This window comes from Osmerus eperlanus, chromosome 15 (genome assembly GCF_963692335.1).
Source record: "Osmerus eperlanus chromosome 15, fOsmEpe2.1, whole genome shotgun sequence".
Classification (NCBI taxonomy): domain Eukaryota; kingdom Metazoa; phylum Chordata; class Actinopteri; order Osmeriformes; family Osmeridae; genus Osmerus; species Osmerus eperlanus.
In genome coordinates, this window is record NC_085032.1 from 6,061,834 (window position 1) to 6,078,717 (window position 16,884).

General features: G+C 43.9%; 2 protein-coding genes across 2 annotated transcripts; both read left to right on the top strand.

Moving 5' to 3' along the window:
* The first annotated feature begins 334 nt into the window (after positions 1-334).
* On the top strand, positions 335-3,450 carry LOC134034680 (nuclear factor 7, ovary-like). Its single transcript, XM_062479195.1, has 6 exons — positions 335-1,017; positions 1,230-1,325; positions 1,425-1,655; positions 1,742-1,764; positions 1,850-1,968; positions 2,283-3,450. The coding sequence occupies exons 1-6, from the start codon at positions 613-615 to the stop codon at positions 2,822-2,824; spliced, it is 1,416 nt and encodes a 471-aa protein (XP_062335179.1). The 5' UTR covers positions 335-612; the 3' UTR covers positions 2,825-3,450.
* Positions 3,451-8,069: 4,619 nt separating this feature from the next.
* On the top strand, positions 8,070-12,530 carry LOC134034684 (E3 ubiquitin-protein ligase TRIM35-like). The gene is made up of 6 exons (XM_062479200.1): positions 8,070-8,901; positions 9,113-9,208; positions 9,295-9,525; positions 9,612-9,634; positions 9,725-9,843; positions 11,994-12,530. The coding sequence occupies exons 1-6, from the start codon at positions 8,497-8,499 to the stop codon at positions 12,446-12,448; spliced, it is 1,329 nt and encodes a 442-aa protein (XP_062335184.1). The 5' UTR covers positions 8,070-8,496; the 3' UTR covers positions 12,449-12,530.
* The last annotated feature ends 4,354 nt before the right edge of the window (positions 12,531-16,884 follow it).

Below are 16,884 nucleotides of genomic sequence, written 5' to 3' on the forward strand. Positions count from 1 at the left end.
TGTATTTGTGTTTGTGCCTGTCTGTCTGTCTATCCACACATGCCAACAGGATCTGATGATTTTATGAATATCATATGACAAACCATGTGTCATCCATACACGCTCAAATACACACACATATACAAGGTTGGTATATAAACCCCTCCTTCAGGAGAGATCATCATTTTTGCCTCTGTGAGAATTATGCTGACCCTCTGTGGTTGCCACTGCTACCAGGAAAAAGTTATTTGTGTAAGTTTTTAAAGAGAGACCTGTTACTAATCATTCTGCTGTTCAGTCAGCACACACTGATGCAGTTTACTTCCTGGTCTCCTGAAGCCCCGCCTACTACGTGACTCACCTGTCAGAATACAGGGAGCAGAGTTCAGTGTTTCTCTGCTCACCAACAGGCTCTGAGATTCACCTTTCTGCTCTGAGACAAAACTGGATTAAAATCTAAAAACACACTGAGAAGAGAGAGATACTGCCTTTACACAACTACAGGAGGAAATACTGTCATTTACAGAGACTTTAACTCATTGCTGACTAAATCAAAGTAAGTTTTAAAACACTTTGACACCAAATTAAATGTTAACTTCAGACTACAGCAGGAGGGTGTGAGTGGGGGAGAAAATGGCATCCAGCTCGTCTCTCCCAGAGGAGGATCTCTCCTGTCCTGTGTGCTGTGACATCTTTAAAGATCCTGTCCTCCTGTCATGTAGCCACAGCTTCTGTAAAGCCTGTCTGCAGGAATACTCGAAGGGGAATAAAGAAAATAATTGTCCAGTTTGCAGAAGAAAATCATCAAAGGATTCCCCTCCCCTCAGCCTGGCTCTGAAGAACCTGTGTGAGTCCTTCTTACAGGAGAGACGTCAGAGAGCTTCAGCAGGGTCTGAGGTGCTCTGCAGTCTGCACAGTGAGAAACTCAAGCTCTACTGTCTGGATGATAAACAGCCAGTGTGTTTGGTGTGTCAGACATCTAGAAAACACACCAACCACAGATTCAGACCCATAGATGAAGCTGCACAGGATTACAAGGTCTGATAACTAACTACAAGATATATGATCAACTTTATGTACATACCATATACCTTACAGATACATCATATAAAGTACATGTATAAGCTGTATTTATTGTATGTGAAGAATCATATTTTATCATTCTGTCAAAACTTTGATTGTATAATGGGTTTTGTCAATAATTTGATGATGAACCATTGTTTCTGAAAACATCTTTTGTTTCTTCCCAGGAGGAACTCCAGCCTGTTCCGAAGTCCTTACAGGAGAAGCTGAATGTCTTTAATGAAGTTAAACTAACCTGTAGTCAAACAGCACATCACATTACGGTAAAATAGTTTATTAATCAAATAATACAACACAGTTTTGACATAAATAAATAAAAACTCTGGTCACCTAAACCCCTGTATTAACCCCCATGTCTCCAGATCCAGACCCAGCACACAGTGAGGCAGATTAAGGAGGAGTTTAAGAAGCTTCACCAGTTTCTACAAGAGGAAGAGGAGGCCAGGATAGCTGCACTGAGGAAGGAGGAGAAGCAGAAGAGTCAGATGATGAAGAAGAAGATTGGGGGGCTGAGCAGAGAGATATCAACACTTTCACGCACAATCAGAGCCATAGAGGAGGAGCTGAGAGCTGAAGACATCTCATTCCTGCAGGTCAGGACTGATCTCTCTACGTTCATATGGAATGGCTGGTTGGGTGTGTTTATGAGTGTCTAACTTCATCTTCTGTATCTCCACAGAACTACAAGGACACAGTGAAAAGGTAAGTGACCTGCCTCCTGTCTCTCTTTTCTCTGTGGTTGTGAACCCAACCCCACAGCAGCTCTGACTCCAGAATGTTCTTCCAGAGCCCAGTCCACTCTGCCGGATCCACAGCTGCTCTCAGGAGCGCTGATAGACGTGGCCAAACACCTGGGCAACCTGACCTTCAGAGTCTGGGAGAAGATGCAGGACATTGTCACATACAGTGAGTTTTTGATCAAGTAATCATATAAATATTCAAATAGTACTACTAACAGTATCTGCATTAGTGATCATGATCTGTCTTATCATGATCATATCTGTCTATAGACCATCTATGTCACTACAGTGCAGCTTCAGTATAAAAACTGAACATGGCTATTGTTACTTGATGCACTGTATAGCTCAACCACATCTCACACCAATACCAGCCTGATATGTACAGTAATCACTACTGGGTTAGTCATGGTGTCAACTCCTGGTGGGTGAGGGTGTAAACATCAAACACTGCATCAACACAAACCTGATCTCTCCCCTCAGCTCCTGTGACTCTGGACCCCAACACTGCCCACCCACGCCTCATCCTGTCTGAGGATCTGACCAGTGTGAGACTCAGTCAGGAGAGACAGCAGCTTCCTGACAACCCAGAGAGGTTTGATTACTATGGATGGGTCCTGGGCTCTGAGGGCTTTAACTCAGGGACACACAGCTGGGATGTTGAGGTTGGAGACAGTACAGTCTGGTCACTGGGTGTGGTAGCAGAGTCTGTCCAGAGGAAGGGAGTTATACAGGATGGACGCTGGGGAATCAGGTTCTACCATGGTGAATACACAGCAATGTCCTCATCAGGTCCAGTCACTGTTCTCACAGTGAGACAGAAAGCCCAGAGGATCAGAGTGCAGCTGGACTGGGACAGAGGAATGCTGTCATTCTCTGACCCTGATAGAAACACACACCTACACACATTCACACACACCTTCACTGAGAGAGTGTTTCCATACATTCAAAATAGCTGCACTCTCCACCCTCTGAGGATCTTACCAGTGAAGACCTCTGTAACAGTAGAACAGCACAGTCATTAGAGCTGATACCACATCTATCTGGAACAGTAGAACAGCACATTGGGTGTGTTTACAACCTTCCTGTCATGAAGGAAATCAACCTCTAACATGAGCATCCATGTACAAAGAACAAAGATCAACAGGAGTGATTATATTTTAGGTAGAATGGTGTTCTTCATGTATGACAGTGTCTGAATCAGAAGTCATTTAGCCTTGTTGAAACAAAAATGTATATAACGTCTGTTTATGCTGTAAGGTGTGTGGAAGAAATTGCGTTTTCCTGTGAGCTTACATTATTCACTCAATCAATAGAACTAGTCATTGGATACTAGTTAGTATGTTCTCGTCTAAGCTTGCTATTAATAAGAGTAGGTTGTGTCTATGTGTCAGGGTTAATAGATGTTCGGGATCAGGAGAAAGTACTGGGTAAACGTCCTTTGTCATGACTACAAGGAGAGCGCCAACTATGATCTCTCTATTCTGAGTGGTCATGTGTTGGGAGCTGTGAATCTCTTTCTCTGAGACTGTTGTAACGTCATTACTGCCTGACTGTCACTATCTATGTTTACATTCCTGTGCCCTATAAAAGATGGTCCTCCGGCCTTCAGAGCTGAGAGAGACATGATTGAGACCTAAGCCTGGTGTTGGGTTGTCATTTATTGCCAGGGGTCTGTTTTTCTCTCCCAATCTGAAGATTTATAAATACTAATTAAAATACTAATTAAACTTAGTCACGCCGTTTATGAAGAGACGGACAAAACACTTTCTTCATCAGGTGTATGACAAAAGCCGTGTATCTTTTTTCTACAACTATTTGTCAAATTAGATGCTTAGTCAGCGTACTTAATTGTTTTACTTGTTTACTGTTGAACAGGAATGTTGACTGTACCAAGCCTTAGTTTCTTTGTGAGCTCATAACATATTATAATCTATGAAATGATGTGATACTTTACACTGTTGTTCATCTCTCACCTTCTCCTGAGTTTGATTTAAATGATTCACTATTTTACCACTAGAGAGAGAAAGAGGACAGCAGATTGTTCCACCAGTTGACTCTTAGACCAGTTTAGACACAGTACAACTCTTCACTGTTTGTCAAGCATCACATTCCAAACTCTGAAGGGTGGACATGTTCAAATAACTTTATTACTAGTCAGGTGGCTGAGCGGTTAGGGAATCAGGCTAGTAATCTGAAGGTTGCCAGTTTGATTCCCGGCCGTGCAAAATTGCGTTGTGTCCACTTCACCCTACTTGCCTCGGGGGAATGTCCCTGTACTTACTGTAAGTCGCTCTGCATAAGAGCATCTGCTAAATGTAATGTAAATGTACTATACAGAAAAGCACAACAATGGAAATCAGTGGTATAAAAACAACGTAATCTCACATAGAGATGAGGACACATATCAACAGCTGATTATCAGGGTAGGGTGGGGACAGGAGTGGGGCTCCGTCCTAAAACAGCTGCTGTCCTCTACACCCAGACTGCACTGTCCTCTACACCCAGACTCTACTGTCCTCTACACCCAGACTGCACTGTCCTCTACACCCAGACTGCACTGTCCTCTACACCCAGACTGCACTGTCCTCTACACCCAGACTCTACTGTCCTCTACACCCAGACTGCACTGTCCTCTACACCCAGACTGCACTGTCCTCTACACCCAGACTGCACTGTCCTCTACACCCAGACTCCACTGGAGGACCACGGTGGAGGGGGGAGGGGGTACTGGGGGATGGAGGACTGGGCTCTGGTAGAGAGACTCAGAGGACAGGGTGGAGCTAGAAGCTCCCTGTAGCAGATGTGTAGAAAGTCAGCCTTCTGGACACTAGCCATTCATTTGAAGTTATACTTGGCCAAGAAAAGTCAGCTCTCTTGACATTTGTTATTCATTCGATATTACATCTAGACAAAATGTCAGCCTTCTGAACACTTTTTTGGGGGGTTTCTGAAATGGTTGCTGTGGTGTGTTGTGAAGTGTTGGTCTGGTGACCTGTGAAGTTCAACTTAAAGGGAACAAAAGTGAGAGGAGAATGTATGTCTGTCCACTCGCTCCAACAATCGCTTGATAACAATCAATACCTCAATTATATAAAATGTGTAATCAATGCTTCAATTAGAACAGATGAACTTATGCAACGGGAGGTTTCTAAGTCTGTGAAAAGGGAACCATGTTCTGAGAAATGTAACTTTTGGTGTGAGGAGGAATGCAGGAGGTCAGCACGCTGACTAGGGAGGTGAAATGGTAACCCTATGGTCGAGCCCAGGGACCTGTGGGCACAGTGGGCCTCACAGCTCTGGAGAGTAAAAGTGTCAACATCAGGAGATAAGGAGATGCATTGGGCCGTGGAGGAAGTAACTCCTTGCTTTTGGATGTCATCAGACCATCTGGTCTGTCCCACCTTGGACTGTGTTGTTCCCCCATTGGATATACTGCCCACCCTCGGATGCCCCCCTTCCCCTTGGAGACCCTGCCCCCCCCTTTCTCTCACATCATCAGACCTTGGGATGGTCTGCCCCCCCACCTTGGAGACCCTGTCTCCCCCTTCGCCTGAACATCATCAGACCCTTGGACTGCCCACCCTGAGTGACCACGAACGCCTTTTGACACCTAATAGGATGACCACATCCCCTCCCCATTGTTGTCTGACCAATGACCTCACAAACACCTCCCTCTCAGGGGGGTACAAGACCTGTGTGCTCTGGACAGAGAGGTAGAATTTGGACTGGGCAGAACTTTCTCTCTGACTTCTGTCAAGACTGTTCTCACAAAGGCCTTTGTTTGCTCTACTCTGTGACTCTTTACTCTGTGAAGCTACACTGGTATCATCGACTGGTTTTACTGATCTAGACTGAAGACATCCTGGTTTGTTGTATTCAGTGTTAGATTGCATAATTTCTTATTAATAAACTACAAAGAACTTGGTATGGCATTTAACCTTGCATCCTTCTCCATCTAGATTTGACACACTTTACGGTATCCACTGGTGTAGGGCCAGCCTCCTCTCGTTGCAGTCGAGAGAGACGGTTAGTTTTTCAGGAATTCACCAGAGCAACATGACCCAATGTGTTTCATTGAAAAAGGGCTTGTGTTGTCACCGTGAGGTTTCCACCCTTATCCGCAGTACACAGACACACTGGTTTCAAACATACACAGTACACTTTCTATCAAGAGATCTGCCAGGCCTTGCCCCGTCTCCTTTATCCTGTATCTACCCTCTTCAGTCTCTAAAGACCTACAATACTTCAGTTCAATCCTTGTGGGACTTATTTTAATTCACTATTACTTAAATAATGCTGTCCGCCAGCTGCTCTGAATACAAAATGCTGTCTGCCTGCTGCTCTGTAAAATAAAAATGCTGTCTGCCTGCTGCTCTGTAAAATAAAATGCTGTCTGCCAGCTGCTCTGTAAAATAAAAATGCTGTCTGCCAGCTGCTCTGTAAAATAAAAATGCTCTCTGCCTGCTGCTCTGTAAAATAAAAATGATGTCTGCCAGCTGCTCTGCAAAATAAAAATGCTGTCTGCCAGCTAGCTGCTCTTCAATAAAAATGCTGTCTACCAGCTGCTCTTAAATAAAAATGCTGTCTGCCAGCTGCTCTTCAATAAAAATGCTGTCTGCCAGCTGCTCTTCAATAAAAATGCTGTCTACCAGCTGCTCTTGAATAAAAATGCTGTCTGCCAGCTGCTCTGTAAAATAAAAATGCTGTCTGCCAGCTGCTCTGTAAAATAAAAATGCTGTCTGCCAGCTGCTCTTCAATAAAAATGCTGTCTACCAGCTGCTCTTAAATAAAAATGCTGTCTACCAGCTGCTCTTAAATAAAAATGCTGTCTGCCAGCTGCTCTTAAATAAAAATACTGCCTGCCAGCTGCTCTGTAAAATAAAAATGCTGTCTGCCAGCTGCTCTTCAATAGAAATACTGTCTACCAGCTGCTCTTAAATAAAAATGATGTCTGCCAGCTGCTCTGTCAAATTAAAATGTTGTCTGCCAGCTGCTCTTTAAAATAAAAACTGAAAATACATAAGGGATCTATCTTTGAGTTTGCATCAATGTTTATCTGAACTCCAAGTATTTTCGCAGGGTCAATTTGGTAAAGGGTCAATTTGGTTTTAGCAGCCTTTGGTCACAGGCCTAACAGCAGTTTACAGACACTCACTCCTAAAGCTACTGGGTCCTAAGCTATGCAGATTCTATTTAAACAGGCTCTGCTTACCTTGTTATGATGGGAACCCGAGTGAGTGTCAGTCAACCACCGCCAGCCCTGCTCCCTTACTGGTCTGCTGGGTTCCCTTCTTGGGGACCTCCTCGTCCAGATCAATCTCCCCCAAACACATCGGAGGTAATTTGTTAAGGTTCGAATTTGGGTGGAGAAGAATACAAGGTTAAATGCCAGACCAAGTTCTTTGTAGTTTAATAAGATAAGAAATAATGCAAATCAAACAATGAATACAATACACCATGGTGTCTCAATCTAGATCGGCGATACCAGTCAATGTTACCAGTCTTGCTTCGTAGAGTAGAGAAGACAAAGACCTTTGTGAGAATAGTCTTGACAGAAGTCAGAGAGAGTTCTGCCGAGTCCAATTATGCCTGACCTGTGCAGTACACACAGGTCTTGTACCCCTTCCTGGAAGGGAGGTGTTTGTCAGGTGATTGGCCACCAGACAATGGGGCGAGGATGTCCTCATCCTATTAGGTTTTAGAAGGAGGTTGTGGGCAGTCAAGGTGGGCAGTCCAAAGGTCTGATGACATCCAGGGGGGCAAAGCATCCAGGGGGCAGACCTAAAGGACTGATGATGACAGAGGGATACATCTTCCACCGCCTAAAACCGGTCCTGTCTCATCCTCTAGACCCACAGAGTTGAGAGGCCCATTGTACCCTCTCCTTGTCCCATGATGTGGTCATCTCGCCTCCCCTCTCCGGCCTTGAATTCCACATACCCTGCAGCAAATCATATCAACCCGTGCACCCCTCCCTGCCAGTTTGCTGACTTATTGCATTCCTCTTCTCACTAAAAGATACATTCTCTTGAGAATGACCATCTTCTCACTCTCACAGACACTGTGACGTCCTGGTGCATAATCATAATCATTACGTTTATTTAATCTGAAGCATTGATTATATCTGGAATATATGTTCAGCACGCATTTTGGTATATCTGAAGTATTGATTGTCTTTTTATTGTAACAGAGACATAGAACATATGAAATAGCAAGATTAACAGCATCGATGTCCTTCCTCCACACTCTGCTGGTTAATGCTCTACTTTTTGCGACATAACTTTTCTTTTCGATGATCGCCTAGTCTGGGCTGCATCTGTGGCCATGTGTGCGCACAATCTAAACTTGTATAGTCGTTAGTGGAACGACTTCAGGCTTAAATCCAAATTGACGTTTACCTCAGCGAGGCTTTTTCGTGTAAGCGCAGATTTCGTTAGCAACGTTAATGGAATACTCTGCAGTTACTACAATACACACGGACTGGTCTGCTGAAGCCACACCTACATTATGACTCAAAAAAATGTAAGCACTGAAGTGTTCAGTATTTCTCTGCTCACCAACAGGCTCTGAGATTCACCGTTCTACTCTGAGAGGAAATACTGTCATTTACAGAGACTTTAACTCACTGCTGACTGAATCAGAGTAAGTTTTAAAAGTAAGTTTTGAAAATAAACTTTAGACTACACCAGAGAAAATGGCGTCCAGCTCGTCTCTCCCAGAGAAGGATTTCTCCTGTCATGTGTGCTGGGAAATCTTTAAAGATCCTGTCCTCCTGTCATGTAGCCACAGCTTCTGTAAAGCCTGTCTGCAGGAATACTGGAAGGAAAAGAAAGAAAGAAATTGTCCAGTTTGCAGAGGAATATCATCTAAGGATTCCTTTATTCTCAACCTGGCTCTGAAGAACCTGTGTGAGTCCTTCTTACAGGAGAGACGTCAGAGAGCTTCAGCAGGGTCTGAGGTGCTCTGCAGTCTGCACAGTGAGAAACTCAAGCTCTACTGTCTGGATGATAAACAGACAGTGTGTTTGGTGTGTCAGACATCTAGAAAACACACCAACCACAGATTCAGACCCATAGATGAAGCTGCACAGGATCTCCAGGTATGATAATGAAGTACAAGATTAATGAGCAACTTTACCTACATACCCATATACAGTACCTTACATTTAAACAATATAAAGTTGACATATTGTATGTGAAGAATCATATTCCATCATTCTGTCAAAACTTTGTTTATACTCTTCCAATGGGTTTTGTCAAAAATGTGATGATGAACCATTGTTTCTAAAAACATGTTTTGTATCATCCCAGGAGGAACTCCAGCCTGTTCTGAAGTCCTTACAGGAGAAGCTGAAGATCTTTAATGAAGTTAAACTAACCTGTGATCAAACAGGACATCACATTAAGGTCAACAATTTTAATCAAATAATACAACACAGTTTTGACATAAATAAATATCACCTAAACCTCTGTATGAACCCCCATGTCTCCAGGTCCAGACCCAGCACACAGAGAGGCAGATTAAGGAGGAGTTTAAGAAGCTTCACCAGTTTCTACAAGAGGAAGAGGAGGCCAGGATAGCTGCACTGAGGAAGGAGGAGAAGCAGAAGAGTCAGATGATGAAGGAGAAGATTGAGGGGCTGAACACAGAGATATCAACACTTTCACACACAATCAGAGCCATAAAGGAGGAGCTGAAAGCTGAAGACATCTCATTCCTGCAGGTCGGGACTGATCTCTCTACGTTCATATGGAATGGCTGGCTGGGTGTGTTTATGAGTGTCTAACTTCATCTTCTGTATCTCCACAGAACTACAAGGACACAGTGAAAAGGTAAGTGACCTGCCTCCTGTCTCTCTCTCTGCTTCTCTGTGGTTGTGAACCCAACCCCACAGCAGCTCTGACTCCAGAATGTTCTTCCAGAGCCAAGTTCACTCTGCCGGATCCACAGTTGGTCTCAGGAGCGCTGATAGACGTGGCCAAACACCTGGGCAACCTGACCTTCAGAGTCTGGGAGAAGATGCAGCACATTGTCACATACAGTGAGTTTTTTTTAATCAAGTTATCATATTCAATATTGTACCTACATTATCCTGCATTAATGATCATGATTTGTCTTCTATGATCATGATCATACTTGTCCATAAACAATCCGTAACACTACAGCACAGGCTACAAACTGAACATGACCATTGTTACTTAATGTACTGTATCTCATACAAATACCAGCCTGATATGTTGAATACAGTATGATCTACATGCATGTGTTATGCTGTATGCATAACAATGCCATACATTTACATGATATAGTGTACAGTCATCATTGCTGGGTTTGTCATGGTGTGTCAACTCCTGGTGGGTGAGGGTCAAAGCCGGCCCAAGGCATAAGTGAACTAAGTGGCTGCTAAGGGCCCCTGTGGCCACCAGAGGGCCCCCAAGAGCACATGAAATTACACCTTAATTAAAAAATTAATAAAACATTCACAGATGGCCCCCCCAAATCAATTCTGCTTAAGGCTTGGGCCAGCCCTGGGGCTTGTACTACGAATCAAGATTTGGCATTAACGAGGTAACTTCAGGTTCAACCCAGGGATGTCTGTATCACGACGGTTGATCACTTGTTACCGGGGTAGATCGCCATAGTAACACATGCTGAACGCCTAACCTGGTCGGGAGCAGGTTAAGTTGAAGATCAGAAATCAACCGGTATAAAAGCCCCTCCCACTAACGAATTCTTGAGGATAACGGCGTCACCGTTCATAGAAGATCCTGTGGAGCTTGGTCCGCGGATAGTGAGAGGTGCACTCAGAAGAGCCAGAACATTTAGAGACCGACAAAACCCTTTGGCATTCCCTTATGAGTATCTTTATGAAAGATATAGATATTCAGCTGAGGGAATTACGTATCTTTGCCAGCTTCTTGAGCCGTATGTTGACAATGCGACACATCGAAGCCGTGCGCTCACAGTCCCACAGACTGTATGCATAGCGTTGCGTTATTCCTCTACACATACTTTTATGTAGTGTCATGTTGTTATGTTATACCTATTAACTGGGGTGTCTCCCCTTAAACCCTTCTGTTGTCCGTGGGTTGCTTTGACCCATTTGCTAATTATTTCCATATCAGAAATGTGGGTTTCCTTCAACCAAAACATTTCAAACCAAAAAGAACAACTTGTTTGGTACCATACAATGCTCTTCACAAGTTAAATAAATGATCATTTCACTGCTTTCATTGAATTTGGATGTTTCATTCACTTTAATAGCATTTAAAAAAAACAATAGGACATTGAAAGAAAAATGGTGAAAGACCCCACAAAAGGCACAACAACAAAAACATTTGGGACAAGCCACAAAAAGGTAGAAAAAAACCAAAACGTAGAAACAAGTTTAACAAATACATCCTCATGTTCTCCCTTTCCTAGGAACACAGAACAATGTCAGACAGTGTAACTAAGTTGTGTCATTCATTCAGTCATGTACTATCTCTTCTCATATTCCAGTTTTCCATTCCATCTCCAGCCTTGTTTTTTTAATTAAAAGCCTCTTATACTCTGTATCAAACCTCTTATACTCTATATCGAGCTCCAGGGAATTGCTCCTTGGGAGGAGCAATTCAGTGAGGGGATCCCCTCCTCCAGAGACGGTTGGTGAAAGAGAGGAGCAGAACACAGGCTTAACATAGTCATACAGCAGGGAAGTGTCAATGGGTTTTGAAACGCCAAAATCCATTGTTCGACTTGGTAGATGTAGGAAGGGACCGGGAAACTCGCTGTTGCCCGTCATGGCAGCAGCGACTGTTGCTTTTTGCCTGTATTATATGTCTGTATTCCTGATATGTTTGTATTACAATATTTCACGCAGGAGGAGCAGACAGTTTGGAAATTTATTGTCGGCTCCTCCTGTGTGAAATATGCGGCTCTTGTTTTTTCCATGTTTGCGATTGGACATCCGGTGCAAACACCGCCCCTTTATGTGAACGCGCACGTCTCTAGATTCGAAAGATCTGGGTTGAGTTAGAGAGTTGATAACCACCGTCGTGATACCGCGTGTCATGATTGCGGTTGTCAGGGTTTGTGAAGCCGGGTAACAAAGTAATCCAGAGCATGTTGATCTTGATTCGTAGTACAGGCCCCTGGTGAGGGTGTAAACATCAAACACTGTATAAACACAAACCTGATTTCTCTCCTCAGCTCCTGTGACTCTGGACCCCAACACTACCCACCCACACCTCATCCTGTCTGAGGATCTGACCAGTGTGACATACAGTCAGGAGAGACGGCAGCTTCCTGACAACCCAGAGAGGTTTGATTGTAAACTGTTGATCCTGGGCTCTGAGAGCTTTAACTCAGGGACACACAGCTGGGATGTTGAGGTTGGAGACAGTACAGACTGGGACCTGGGTGTGGAAACCGAGTCTGTCGAGAAGAACGGGGAACGCTGGGGAATCTGGTTCTATGATGGTGTATACAGACCAATGTCCTCATCAGGTCCAGGCACTGATCTCAGTGGGAGACAGAAAGCCCAGATGATCACAGTGCAGCTGGACTGGGACAGTGGAAAGCTGTCATTCTCTGACCCTGATAGAAACACGCACCTACACACATTCAGACACGCCTTCATTGAGAGTGTTTCCATACATTTGTAATTGTTGCACTCTCCACCCTCTGAGGATCTTACCAGTGAGGGAGGGAGAGAAGGGACAGATAAGAGGGGGAGAAAGAAGAGAGAACAGAAAAAGGCGATGGAGAGAGGAAGGACTGGAGGGGAGAGAGAGGGGACGAGTAGAGGAAGGCGAGGGAGGGAGAGAGGAGAGGGATAGTAGGGAAAGAAGCAGAGGGGGTAGTTGTCTGTAACCGTAGAACATCAGTTATTAGAACCGGTACCATATCTATCTTGAACAGTAGAACAGCACATTGCTTGTGTTTACAACCTTCCTGTCATGAAGGAAACCAACCTCCTAACATGAGCATCCAGGTACAAAGAACGAAGATCCAACAGGAATGACTTTCTTATAGGCAGTGTGGTGTTTTCATGTATTACTATCTCTATCTGAAGTCAAAGTAATTTAGCCTTGCAGAACAAAGTATTGATATAATGCCTATTAATGCTGTAATGTGTATGTCCACTATAGCAAAAAGCATTGTCTTTTTTTCTACAAATATTTGCAAAATCAAATGCTTAGTCACCTTACTCAGTTGTGATACTTGTATGTTGTTGAGTGTGAATCTTGACTAAAAGTTCTAGATTATTTGTGTTCTCATAAAATAGTATTAACTGTGAAATGATTCAGTATGTTGTTATTTAAATCTCAAACTCTCCTTGGTTTAATTCACAGCATTTTGTCCTCCACCACTAGAGGGAGAAAGGGAACAGCAGATTGTTCCACCAGTTGACTCTTTCAACCTTGTTGAACCAGTTGAGACAGCACAACTCTTCACTGTTTATCATGCATCACATTCCAAACTCTGAAGGGTGGACATGTTCAAATAACTTTATTACTATACAGAAAATCAGTAGAAGTCATCAGTATAAAAACTCAGCTCCCTGTAGCAGGTGTTTAACTTCAGCTTGTTGGTTCAGCTCCAGACAGGTCCCAGGTGATGAAGAAAGTGTTTTGTCCGTCTCTTCATAAACGGAGTGACTAAGTTCAGTTGAGTTCTGGATTTTAATAAGTATTATCAATCTGCAGATTGGGAGAGAAAACCAGACCTCTGACAATAAATGACCACACAACACCAGGCTTAGGTCTCAATCATGTCTCTCTCAGCTCTGAAAGCCGGAGGACCATCTTTTATAGGGCACAGGAATGTAAACATAGATAGTGACAGTCAGGCTGTAATGACGTTACAACAGTCTCAGAGGAAGAGATTCACAGCTCCCAACACATGACCACTCAGACTAGAGAGATCATAGTTGGCGCTCTCCTTGTAGTCATGACCAAGGACGTTTACCCAGTACTTTCTCCGGATCACGAACATCTATTAACCCTGACACATAGACACCATCTACTCTTATTAATAGCAAGCTTACATGAGAACATACTAACTAGTATCCAATGACTAGTTATATTGATTAGTGAATAATGTAAGCACACAGGAAATCCCAATTTCTTCCACAGTCCCCCCTTTTGACGCTTAACGTCAACACAACAACCATTCATCAACTGTTTATCTGGGGCCTGCTGTAGTGCCTTACATTTCACAAGTTTCATACCATTTAAAAACCTTAACAATCAAACAATACAGTATCTGTAACTACTCAGCACAGCATATATGATTATAGGATTTGAAGAAATATTAGGTAGTACCCAATCACAGGTGAAAAGGTACAAAGTCATTGAAGTGAATAGCTTTTTGCTTAGTTTATCAATAGTTCTAGAAACATAGGCATATTTCTCTGCTGGACATACCCACTGGTCATGCTCTCGTGAGCTCAACACATCAGGGTATAGGTCAAACACTGTTCATTAAATTCAGAGTATTTCAAACAGTATAAAAAGTAATAAAGTAACCATCTTTAATTATTGTTAACTGATCTGTGGTCAAGGACAGATCTATTCACATTGCATACAGCATTGTATATCAGTTGGAAAATAGAAGGAGGCAAATGGCCATCTTTATTACATTGGCAAAATAGTCACTTGGTACTTGAGATTACATATCAGACATTTCAGTCATTCCCAGGGCAATAAAGTTATCATCAGTCTTGCTTGCTTTTGTCTGTGGCTTGATTTGGGCTACCATAATCTTACTGGCAGCCTTACGAAAACCTACTGCACAGCACTGTACACAGCAGGCAGTACACATCTTCCAAGCGCAAACCACAATCAGCACAACAACGATTAACATGCCCAATCCAGTGATTCCTATTTGAATGATAGTCGAAAAAGAAACCCCGAACAGAGGAGGTCAGTCAGCACAATTCCTAGCTTCAGGTTCCCCCAAAGCTGACATTATGTTTTAATGTAAGCAGCCATACTTGTGATATTAGCAGATTCATCATGGATAAAAGTACAACAGTCATGACCTATCACAGCACAGCTACCTCCCTGAACTGACAACAGATAATCCAGTGCCATACGGTTCTGGAGCACTACCTGCCTCATGGCCTTCATCTCAGACGCAACTGCAGTTAAGGCGTCGGCTGTCTCATTACCAATGGACTCCAACCCTACTGCTAAGCTCCTAATATCTCTAAAGGCAGTGATAACACCATACACATGGAGAATGGCAACTGAAAACGTGAAAAGTGACTGAGTACTATTGAATCCACGTGATGTGATCCCAGCTTCTTAGCATCTGCATTAATAATACTTCTCTTGTGGCGGTGCCACCAATGTTTGGGAAAGGGGTGCAGGGGCAACCCATCTACAGGTCTGAGGGCTCCTACAATAAACCCAAGGTAACACGTTCCTGACCAGACGGCCGGCAGGAAATAATAAGCACTCTTAACACATACCCACATGGTGCCATTGTTAGCTGCACGACGAGACCAAAATGGTGATGCCCTTATACTTACAGGTCCATCTGCAACAGGCAAATCATGCAACAGGCTGTTAGCATACATACCACAGTGTGGTTACATGTATTTTTTTACCAAATACCTTCCCATAATTATTTAAAGATTTAATCAACCATATACTACATCTTCTGTAGTATGCTAAAAGTGTAGGAATAGCATAGTCAGCAACATCAGGAATTTATGTCACCCGCCCAAATGGTATACAGGACAAGTAACATTGAACTCAGATACAATTGAACTTACAAATCATCCAGTAGAGTGTGAGCATACATAGAAACCGTATCCTTGCATGTATTTTTTCACTCTCACTGTACCACTATGCCATACACAAAACAATGCAGGTGGGGCATATTCAAGAGATGACTGACTTGTTCGACAGAACAGTCACATTTGTTACATCCAACCCTACACAAGGCCACTTCTTGACCTTACACATATCAGCCATTGACAGAGGGACAGATCCCTGGATAACCTCCAGAATGCTTGGGACTCTAACCACAAACCCTGCAAGGTCTGTCCCCTCTAATGCTGCGTCCAGTCATTTTTTCCCGTCCACGGAAAGGTGTTGTTGCACAGATTGTTCTTCATGTGTGCTTTATGATGAATCTCAATGTTCACATCAGTATAATTGGGAGCGTGCAATAGTGACTCTCGGTGTGGCTCATGTATGCGATGTCTGTGGACTCGTGCGTCCAGTATCAGTAAATGTCTGTCAGGTGTGTGCGTCAGTATGTCTGGATCTCATCTCTCATCGTAGCTCCGGCAGCGGCCTCGGTTTCCTTGAAACAACCGAAGGCCTCCACCACAGTATCCTCTCGTCCCCATTCTGGGTGCTGTCATCTGCTTCATGTAGAGGCCGGAGGAAGACTGAAAGTGTCTTCCCCTCTCCAGGCTCCTCTCTCTGGTTTCCCGTCTGGGTGCTGTCATCTGCTTCATGAATCACACATGGGGGAGAGAGGCACGGTAGCAACAGCAGCCCCTCTCTGGCTTTCTCCTCATGTGACTCACCTTTCGACGTCTTCAACACCTCCGGGTGGGTGCTCTTTGGGACCTCCTTCTCAGCGCCCCTGGATTGGAGTGCTGGATGGCGGGATCCTGGTTTTGGCTCAAATCGGTCAGCTGGACTGGAGCCTGCTCCCGGATCAGCCGCTGCAAACGGGTCTCCACCCCCCTTGGTGTACTCCTGGAGGAGTAACCCAGTGGGGATGAGACAAATGACAAGTTGGAGCAGGCACCATTTGGAGGTGCACCTGCTCCTCCACCGACCCCTGGCTCTCCGTTGGGACCCTCCACCTTTACAGCTGTGTGAGTCACCAAGAGAAAACCAGGTATGGACCGGTCCATCTTGGTGAGAGGGCAGTCCTCCGTTTGTGCACTTTCACATAGTCTCCCGGTTGATAGGGATGACATGGCTCCCCAGCGGGCAGCTTTCACCTGTGAATGCACAACCCTGGTTGCTCTAGTTAGGGCAAAACAAAAGTTTAACATTGTATCATCCATCTGGTGGATATCCATCTGTTTCAATGATAGTGGGGGAGAGACAGGCAATTTCATTGGTCT

Bases quoted from the DNA above. Each gene is read 5' to 3' on its own strand.
- LOC134034684 (XM_062479200.1), top strand. From the start codon at position 8,497: ATGGCGTCCAGCTCGTCTCTCCCAGAGAAGGATTTCTCCTGTCATGTG. The intron at 8,902-9,112 runs GTATGATAATGA...GTATCATCCCAG, and splicing joins AAGCTGCACAGGATCTCCAG to GAGGAACTCCAGCCTGTTCT. The intron at 9,844-11,993 runs GTGAGTTTTTTT...TTCTCTCCTCAG, and splicing joins GCAGCACATTGTCACATACA to CTCCTGTGACTCTGGACCCC.
- LOC134034680 (XM_062479195.1), top strand. From the start codon at position 613: ATGGCATCCAGCTCGTCTCTCCCAGAGGAGGATCTCTCCTGTCCTGTG. The intron at 1,656-1,741 runs GTCAGGACTGAT...GTATCTCCACAG, and splicing joins AAGACATCTCATTCCTGCAG to AACTACAAGGACACAGTGAA. The intron at 1,969-2,282 runs GTGAGTTTTTGA...CTCTCCCCTCAG, and splicing joins GCAGGACATTGTCACATACA to CTCCTGTGACTCTGGACCCC.